This window comes from Papilio polytes, unplaced genomic scaffold, assembly GCF_000836215.1.
Source record: "Papilio polytes unplaced genomic scaffold, Ppol_1.0 DF822733.1, whole genome shotgun sequence".
NCBI classification, from domain to species: domain Eukaryota; kingdom Metazoa; phylum Arthropoda; class Insecta; order Lepidoptera; family Papilionidae; genus Papilio; species Papilio polytes.
In genome coordinates this window covers 1,576,241-1,586,796 of record NW_013526471.1, presented here as the reverse complement: position 1 = coordinate 1,586,796, position 10,556 = coordinate 1,576,241, and the positions used below count along the sequence as shown (strand labels likewise).

At 34.5% G+C, this 10,556-nt stretch overlaps 1 protein-coding gene across 1 annotated transcript in view; it reads left to right on the top strand.

Annotated features, from left to right (window-relative positions):
• The first annotated feature begins 1,333 nt into the window (after window positions 1-1,333).
• Window positions 1,334-10,556, top strand: part of LOC106105822 — a 16,595-nt gene continuing 7,372 nt past the window's right edge. The window contains exon 1 of the mRNA XM_013286279.1: window positions 1,334-1,411. Coding sequence (XP_013141733.1) covers window positions 1,377-1,411 — 35 coding nt within the window. The 5' untranslated portion in view covers window positions 1,334-1,376. The remainder of the gene's footprint in view (window positions 1,412-10,556) is intronic.

Here is a 10,556-nt window from a genome sequence, read left to right as displayed (position 1 = left end):
GTAACAACAACAAGTACCTGTTCGGGCGTAAAATATAATGAGTACTAATGCAGCAAAACAAACATTTGGGAACAACAACATAATACACCTAACATACTGGCAACTATTACACAAAAAAAAATAGAATTTTTTTCTATTTTTTCGCTCTTTTCTGTCATAAAACCGTATCTAATCATAGTTTCCGCTTCGATTGTGTACGCACCTCACATCACATAAACAAAATGGCGGCCGTGTCACGTGTTGAATCCGTTCGAGACCTTGTTGTACGAAATTGAATTGTACCATCGATGTTTGTGTTGTGTTAATTGGACTGACAGGCTCGTACTGATGTCGCTTGTACGTTTTATACCTTGATAAAATCCACAGATAACAACACATTCACAAATGTACAATCTGGAAATCTGGTAATCCATATTAGAACTAAAGTCGTTTGACCGTTTTGTACACATTAAGACGACGCGAACAATAACTATGTACAAAAAAAATAGGCGATTAGTACACATCTGATTGCTTTTTGTTATAATTCCGTCGCTCACTGCTATTAAATTGGTTATTAAGAAGAGGCGGAGTCATATTGGAAAGAATAAAAAGAAAAAAAAAATTGTAAGTGGAATACAGCGTGTTTTCTGGACTGTACAATAAAAAGATTCCATATTGTAGTCTTTATTTTCTATCAAAGTAAATTAAAAAGAAAATTACATTCACAGTTATTTTAATAAAATTAGATTGAACGAAAGTTGAAAGCTTTCAATAAACTAAACTGGGTTGTTCGTGTTAGCGAGAGGTCGTGATATTTTGGACGCACGAATAATTTATTTTCTCTCAATTTCGACGTTGTTATAACAGATTTTGTGCTTTTAATGTGACTATTAACTTCATAATTTGATAATGAAAATAATTGTTGTTTCCTTTGTTCATTTATACGCAAATAACGCTAACGGCATCAATCGTGGATTTACATTTTATCATAAGAATAAACGTAGTATACGCTTGAGTTGGCACATCGGTCAATAGAGTACTCTTATTCGCGACGTGCCACATCATATGCAGAAACATTAGATTGTCGTAATCATTAAAAACATGTATGTAGCTCATTAAAACTCTCTCATACATGTCGAGTACTTAACAAGGAGATAGCACCAATTAAAAGTTATACGGCACGGCTCAGCGACGACGCGACGTCTGCTTAGGTTTTTAACATACTCATTTGTACTTCATGGATTTACAGATAATATGTCCTCCTATTAAATTATTTAAACTTTCGTGAGATATTTTATAATTAATTATTTAACGGCTTACTCACGTGATAATTTTTTCAGGTGACGGCACCGACCAGTTCCAGACCCTGCGGGGGTCCTTCAGGGCGAGGGTTAAAGATGTTGTATCTTAGATCACCGGAGAAAAGTATGACGTGAGTAAGCCGTTAATATAATATATTATAATAGGACATAAATAATTAATTATTTATGTACTCCTATATTATCTGTATCATATATTCATGTAATCGTTATAGTTAAATGTGTCTAACACAGTAATAATACGATTAGGAGAATTTAGAATATAAATAACAATCGTAAAAGATGTCTAGTGGTATTCTCATCAACATTCTAACATGTTAAGTAAGAATAAAATAATGTTGTTAAATGAAAATAAAAGACAAATCAATTCCTAGAATGATAAGTAAAGCTTATAATTGCGTTAAAGTCAAGTCTATACGTCAATTTTTACATCATTTCACCTGATATCCAAATCATTGTTACAATTATAGGTAAATAACAACTAAGGGTGAGTTGCACCATATCGCCGGTTACCGTTAAAGTTAAAATTATTTGTAACGGTAATATTTGGAATAACCTTAAAATTTACTAAGGGTGAGTTACATTAACTAACTATAAACCTTAACCAGCACATTCACGATGGTTACGTCTACGGATGTTCATGATATTCGCTACACCAGTTTTGCGCTGGTCAAAATGACGTCATATATGACACTAATCATAACCGCCCGATTTTGGGCGGTTATAATTAGCGTTACGGTTAGTGTCAGTTCGGTAGTGTCAACTGTCACAAGCTCTTATCTTCAAAAGTACAAATAATGGAAAAAGTAATGGAAAAAGAAAATCTCTACTATTATCCTATACGTAATCCAGAAGAATAAAGTCTTGCGTGCTCGGGAATAATGGATTTCCAAGATGGAACTCGAAATTTGGCCAATCATTCAGTTTGGACAAATTTCGAGTGTCTAAGGCCATAGCAACAGCGCTTGTCCCTTTTCTCTTATTTAAAAAAAATGTCCTCCATAAAAGGACAATTTATAATATGCATTGAGAGGACAATTTATAATATGGAAAATAAATAAGATGCATTTATATTTGTATAATTTTATTGTTTCATTTTTGCTACATATTTGAGTAGTAAAGTAAATACAGTTTCAATAATGGCCCAAACTAGTTTATTTTCTCAAGAGTTTGCCATTTTCTCCATCTCCGTGGGCAAAAAGTTTATGTCACTATAAAATACCATGCGTATGATACATAAATATATACGGCGAAACATGAATTTCCAAACATTTTAATTTACGTAAATGTCATTCTTGACACCAACTTGACACTTTAGTGACATTCAGGTTTAAATGTTTCCATTGTAAAAACGAAAAACACATAAAACCTCTGTGAGAATATGTTTTTGCACTTGTAACCCTATTAACTATAACTATAACTTTTACGATAACCGGCGATTTGATGCAACTCACCCTTAGTCTCACTCAGTGTCCTTCTAAACACTTAACATTCGTATATCACAGATTTATTATTTTCCATTCAAATATACGTATACTGAAAAAGGTTTTCATCCCTCTCTCCCTAGAACTATACCTCTCTAAATTTACCTGCGATCGTCCGTAAAACCTGAATTAAACAACAACACAATTTGTCAGAGCAGACATTGAAGAAAGGAGTCTTATTGTCGAGACATTCCTTCGATAATTTGGAATCGATCAAAGTTCAAGGTCATAGACATCGACACAATGATCGGTTTAGATGTCACCTTTATATGTACCACTAGCTTTCGCCCGCGACTCCGTCCGCGTGGAATTAAAAAAAAACAAAACTGAGTAGTTTATGTGTTCTTCCACACTATCCTCTACGTCTATGCCAAATTTCATCGAGATCCGTTCAGCCGTTTAAACTACAAACTCTAACAAACATCCATCCATGTAAACTTTCGCATTTATAATATTAGTATGATAAGAAGTAAGATTAGGATTAGATTATAAAAAAGTACAAACAGTATATAACGCTATTGAATATCGATATGATATTATCGATTAAAATGGTATAAATTTATTTATTTCATAAAACGTAGTTCAACTTCGTTAACTGACTATTAGGCTGATGAACATCATTTTACAAATGCTCTGTATTGTGCAAAAAAGCTAAATTACTTTTTTATTAGTGTAGAGTAAAAAGGGTTATATTTCTGCAGCAGCTGCGGAGTTCACAGGCGACTGGTTTTGGTCGTGGCCGTGACGTCAGGGTCCACATCGATCGAGCGCCGAGCGGGTACCGTCAAAATCTATTCTTATTGTCAAACGGTTTGATTGTAAATATTACAACCCGCCCGGTAAGTAGTCATTTATTTTGTCAAATTATTACATGTTTGTCGAAATATTTGATGGTGGGTTTTGGTGCTTTTAGAGGTCTATACATAATCCAATAATATCCCAGACTTTTAAATCGGAGAACAAAAAGCTCTTTCAAATTATGAAAAGTCTATTGTTAAACAATAGGTTCATGAGAAGCTCTAGAAAAAGAACAAAGGTAATCCTTTTTAAGAGGATTACGTAAAAATTTTAAAGTTACTTGTGTTGTGTCGTCGTAAGCTTTTAACTCGGGGGCACACCTCGCCGGATAATCCTGATGAAGTTAATATAGCTCGGACGCCCTGCCTCCGCCCCCGCCCCCAGAGCCGTCGTACTCATTAACGCGGACAAACATACCGTAGATTTTACGTACGTATCCTATCTTGTTTTCAAACGGATTAATTAAATATCATTATATCTCCACCAAATTACGCAACAGGTAATTTACAAAATTTTAATGAATTAAAATAGAATTAAATAACAAACAATAACAAAATCACATCTACACCTGTAGTATGTTAGAACCTCGTAGATGAGCGACTACACCTATCTACGAAGGGCTACGAATTTCTACTTCTTATTTATTTTTTTAAGAGCGTCGGTGGCTCAGTGGTTTGAACACTTGACTTGTAATCTACAGGTCTTGGGTTCGAATCCCGCCATGTACCAATGTGATTTTCGATTTTTCGAATTTTCATATGTACCTAATTTACCCGACGTTCTTACGGTGAAGGAAAACATCGTGATGCAACCTGCACATATCGGCGAAGAAATTCAAAGATATGTGTGAAGTCAACCAACCCGCACTTGGCCAGCGTGGTTGACTATGGCCTAGTCACCCCGTATTAGGATAAGCTCAGAGCCCCTCGGTGGGGACGTATAATGAGCTGGATGGATGGATTTATCTATTTAAAAGTCAAGCAATATTTATTTCAGAAAAATATTTAAGCTACAGTATGCTGTATAAAATACTTCAAGGTGTACGAGACAAAATGTCAGTTGTAATTATTGAAAGGTCACGTGGGAGTGGTGAGTGCCGGCGCTCGTGCCAAAGAAGCTGGAATTGTCTACACTCGGAGTAAAGTGCGCTGCGTCTCGCTTTATAAATTATACATAACACTATGTATTACGACTTACCTGAAGTACATAGCGCGATAGAGAAAAGTAAATGTAATCCTGCAAGCTCTTTTAAGACTGCTAAAGATCAGTTATAACTGAAGAGTCCAACTATTCGCTTAAGAGCGCGCCCACCTTTGACTAAACTATCGCACAACTGTTTTATCGCGCTTTGATCCCTGTAAGCTTATATGGAGGTGCGCACACTACTCGATTTTTAGTAACAACTAAACAGTTACATTGTAAACTAATCGACAATCGCACAACGGTGCCATCTACCAGCATCGGTTTGAACTAAACATATGTAGCGAGCTTTGTTTGAAATGTAACATTTTAATTATAGTGACAATATTCCGATATTAAGTGTGAATTTTTTATGTATTTCTAGCTGTTCCCGTGCGGCTTCGTCCGCATGAAATTATGAAAATTTTATTTCATTGTTTACATTTGTCAAATTATCAATTGCAAATGTCAAAATGACATGACATGACATGACAAATCTTAGCAATCTTGCTTTCTTGACGTTGGCAGCAACTTATGGTCTCTTTCCCACATTAGGGTTTTTATCCAAAACATTTATCTCCTAAGTTTAATGGCCTAAAGCATGACACAAGTGTAGGGCTTTTTCATTAAAAAAATAATTATTCAAAAATATGTTGCAATTTTAGGCAACAAAGAAGTGTGTGTTTACGCTTTACTGTAATAGTATAGATGTATAGATAGTTTAGATAGCTAGTGTAATGTACTGGTTGTTGCTATAACAATATTTCATGTTAAAAACATTTTACCGAAATGGATAGGATATTAATGTCCTTAACTGTTCATCTCAGTTTAACCCGTCTTTTATTTTTACTCCGTACAAGTGAGCTCGTGTCACGAGAGCTCGACACACGACAGTGAGTTACTTATTCATAAAAACTAGGTTATTTGCGCGGATACCAAAATACTGTGACCTTTTGTTTCGCTCCCCGCTTATACTAAAGTCTGGCTCCATTTTAAAATAGGATTCAGATGAATTTATTTGCTAACTTCGTTTCGAATTAATAAATTCTCTCATGTCTGTTCATTTAATTTTATAATATATATTTTTTATAATATAAGGAAGAAAACGAGCAAGCGGCCACCTGAATCCACGAAAATGGAAAGCGACCGCTGCCCATAATCATCCGCAATAGCAGATGCGTTGCCTACCTATAATTGACAAGGGAGGAGACCCACACAAAGACATTTCCCATTCATATGCGTCTCCTCCACCTTTCCTCTTAAGAAAAGGGTGGAAAGGGACAGGGACTAAAATAGTTACTAGCATTAGTATTAATATTGATTACACTTGATTGAAAACAATATCGATTATTTTGAAATTTTCGAATATTTATTATGAAAACTTTAAGAAATAAGTTCTTGTCATAATCTCACTATTAATGTTATAAATGCGAAAATTAAGATGGATGCATGGTTGGGTTTTTTTTTTTTAGTTTGTCGCCTAAACGGCTGAACGGATTTCGATGAAATTTTCCATAGATGTAGAGGATTGTCTGAAAGAACACACAGGGTACATATTTTTGTTTTTTAATTTTCCCCGGACGGTGTCGGGGGCGCTAGTACATTAAAAAAATATTATACCTTGGACTTGTTAAAGCAATAAGACGTCTATAAAACGTCTAATAAAATCAAATAAGCAATCGTTTTTATTCGGTCTATAACTGCTAGCATATACCAATACATTTGTATGCAGACACTAAACTTTAAATTATACGGTTGTTTTGAACTGTTATTTGAAAGTCAAGAGTTACATACGAAGAACTACAAATGTAAAATTCATAAAGACCCGTCTATAAATTACTTACTCTATGATCTTTTTGAACTCTTATGTATGCAAAATTTCACAAACTTCTCTTTACTTGGACTTAGCAAAATTACATTCTAATTTTCGAATGGGCCGGCACGCCCGGTGCAATACCACGACCACACAGAAAACAGGCGTCAAGTGAAAGCAATTCCGCGTTACGTCTGATGAGTGTGGTACGGGAGGCCTAATTTAGTCCCTTTCCGTTTCCACCCTTTTCTTAAGAGAAATGGATGGGAAAGAAAAGTGGATTTGACGATGGAGGAGACGCATAGGAAGGGGATATGTCCCCTTTATGTGTGTCTCCTCCTCCGTCTATTATGGGTAGGCAACGCATCTGGATGTTTATGGCTAGCGGTTCAGGTGGCCGCTTGCTCGTTTGCCACCTTAATTATAAAAAAAAAATATTAAATTAGGATCATTGTTGTTCTTTCACAGAGAAGTTATATTTATGGAACGTTTCTAATGATGTTATGCATTAAAGTAAATCAAACAGCGAAATAATATAATTAAGGCCTCGGTATGGCAATTAATTTTGATTTCTTTACAAGCATCGAGACGTAGTTGTCATTCAATTAGTTTTCATTATTTATTTTGTTATAGAATAAAGAGTAAATACGACTAACTTTTGTATGTCCTTGCGTCTTTGTGAAAGGGTAAAAGGTTGGTCTAATGTCGAATAAATCAAAGAGCAAGTAGTTATTTATCTTTTAACGTCGATTTGTTTATTTTTAAATTGATTAACTATAATTTTATTATTTATTAAATGATACTTAGCAATAAGTAACGACTAAATACAACATTATTTTTTTATTTACATCATACTAATATGATAAATGTGAAAGCTTAGATGGATGGATGGATGGATGGATGTTAGAGTTTGTAGCCAAAACTGCTGAACAGATCTCAATAAAATTTGGCATGGATGTAGAGGGTAGTCTGGAAGAACATATAGGGTACTTAGTTTTGTTTTTTTTAATACCACGCAAACGGAGTCGCGGGCGAAAGCTAGTTAGTAATAATTAAAGTTTTTGAACTTTATAAACAGAGTAAAATTAATTCACAGAGTTACTTTTAATAGCATTATCTGTGGATATGTTTCTTCATTCTTCAAATTAGAATTTCAAACGCGCAATATTAATTCCACGACAACAATCTATTCGATTAAGCAATACCAAGGGCTAATCTTATGTTCTTCATATATCGTCGCCATTTTTATTTTACCTAGTTATTGACGTTGACAAGATATTCTATATCTGTACTCTATATATATACTAATACTAGCTTTCGCGCGCGACTCCCTCTGTGAGAAATTAAAAAAAAAAACAAAAGTAGTAGCCTATGTGTTCTGCCAAACAATCATCTACATCTATGCCAAATTTCATCGTGATCCGTTCAGCCGTTCAGGCTACAAACTCTAACAAACATCCATCCATACATCTAAACTTTCGCAGTTATGATATTAGTAAGAAGTAAGAGTTATAAAGAGAAAAGATTTGTAATTTCGATTTTTATATGTAATGAAATAACTCAAAAACTACTGGGCCGATTTCGAAAATTATTCCACAAATAAAAAGCTACGTTATCAAGCGAACAACATATGTTAATAATTTCTTTTATAACACTAGTACTAATGACTACCAATAAATTTGGAGTATTATATCTCTATTTACGCGTAGTTACAGCGAAGTCTAACTTCGTTGGTTGGAAACATGCAAAAAATTTCTATCACATTCAGTCTTATGACTGACATACACGGGCAGTTGACAACGGTTGTATACTTTAATAGTTATTTCAAGCAGTTGTCTTGCACTGTCAAGGTTGACACCTTACTATTGTAAGTTTAACAGTGGTAGTGCCCGCTTTAACATCTTAGCACTGCAGGGCCGGCACACCCGGTGTAATACCACGACCACACAGAAGACAGGCGTGAAATGGAAGCAATTCCGTGTTTCGTCTGATAAGTGTGGTGCCGGAGGCCTAATTTAAGTCCCTTTCTCTTTACCACCCTTTTCTTACAAGGAGAGGTTGGGAAGAGGAAGTGGATTTGACGGTGGAGGAGATGCATAGGAAGGGGAAATATCCTCTTTATGTGCGTCTCCTCCTCCGTCGTATAAGGGTAGGCAACGCATCTGCAATTGCGGATGTCTATGGACAGCGGTCGCTTCGCCATTTTGGCGATTTCAGGGGGCCGCTTGCTCGTTTGCCACCTTATGTTATAAAAAAAAAACAGTTAGTTATCGTAAACATGCAGCGCCAACAAAATTGCAAGCAAATCCGTCATCGTTGTGTTTAGAACCCCGGAGCAAACTCGAGATTGATTATGTAGAGTGTAATCAATATTCATTGCGCTATAAATGTCGGCGCCTTTATAAACGGTCAGGCCACAATAAAACGTTCCCTGGATGTAACGCTACGAGGGAAACTTCATAAATATTTAATGGATATTGACTAAATTTTATAGTCCCTCTCCTACAGTGTTAGCCGTAATAAGTTTAAAAAGTTGCATTATTAAAATTATTTTATTATCTGTAACTTATACTAATGTTATAAATGCGAAAGTTTAGATGGATGAATGTTAGAGTTTTGTAGCCTAAACTGCTGAACGCATCTCGATGAAATTTAGCATAGATGTAAAGCATAGTCTGGAAGAACATATAGGTTACTCACTTTAGTTTTTTTTTATTTCCACGCGGACGGAGTCACGGGCGAAAGTTAGTCATACATAATGCGTCAGTACCACAGTTGGTTAAATACAGGACTTGTCTAGAAGTCCAGACTTCGATCCCTGCTGTTTTTCGATTTTAAAATTAACGTTTACATAAATTTTCTTGTGGAGAAAACATAGTGAAGTTGCAACAATTTAAATTAAAACAAATAGTATGTAACTACGCAGTAAACAGTTTTTGTCGTTTAAAATATTTAGAATTAGCTTATTAACATAAAAACAATCATATCTGAATGGAGAGAACACCATTCGGCAAAAATAAATCTCCAAATAATGTATGAAACCTTCTGTCAAATTGCGTCTCTTATATTCACGACGGACAGATGTTATGGAACAAAACTTTTGAAATATAAGCGTATATAAAAATAAAACTAAACTAGCGGGTTTAGTTTTATTTTTCATTTATAGTAACAATTATTCTGAAATGGATATTGTAATGTTCTATAAAGTAATAATTTCCTGAAATAAAAACAATTCTTAATTCAAAATAACTTAAGTCAAACTATAGTATAAAATAAGTTATACAAAATTTAAATAAAACCATATCAGATAACAATAAAGTAATCTAATTTAACGAAATCATTAATATCTACAAACAAATCAAGTAATAAACATTACTTATGAATCCAAATTATCAAACTTACCGGTAGTTTTAGTACGAAGTTCGGGAAACAGAGAAAGCCAATTTATATATTTTATTAAAAAAAAGTTAATTTTTAATACTCTTTACTTTAACTATTAGAAAAAAATTAAGTTAACGAATTTTATTATTCAATTTTGTTGATCAAAATATTCGTAACTGCGCGGCGTAGCACCCGCGCGTCTACGCTCGCTCGCTCTGAAACGTTTATGAGGTCTACGCCGTAGCTCACCTATATATTTATTGTGCGGTGTCTAAAAGAGGCTGCTCTGAAAAGCAATTTACACCACACGATCTATGAATTTTTTGTAATGTTAATTTAAGTGTCCAAAATTGGCCTAAATGTATTCTAACACAAACTACTTCGCTCTACATAAATAGATATTTCATTAAATGATTTAGTAAGTTAACCAGCATTTAATAGCATCAATAAACAGTTATAATAGAGTAAAATTATCGATAGTTAGTAGAACTAATAAGTCCATAACTAAGAATATTACATTGTGGTTAACCTCCATAATTGGTGACCCCGAACAAAGAACACGTAAGTCGTTACTGTTTTACTTACAAAATGGAGGACGCGCAA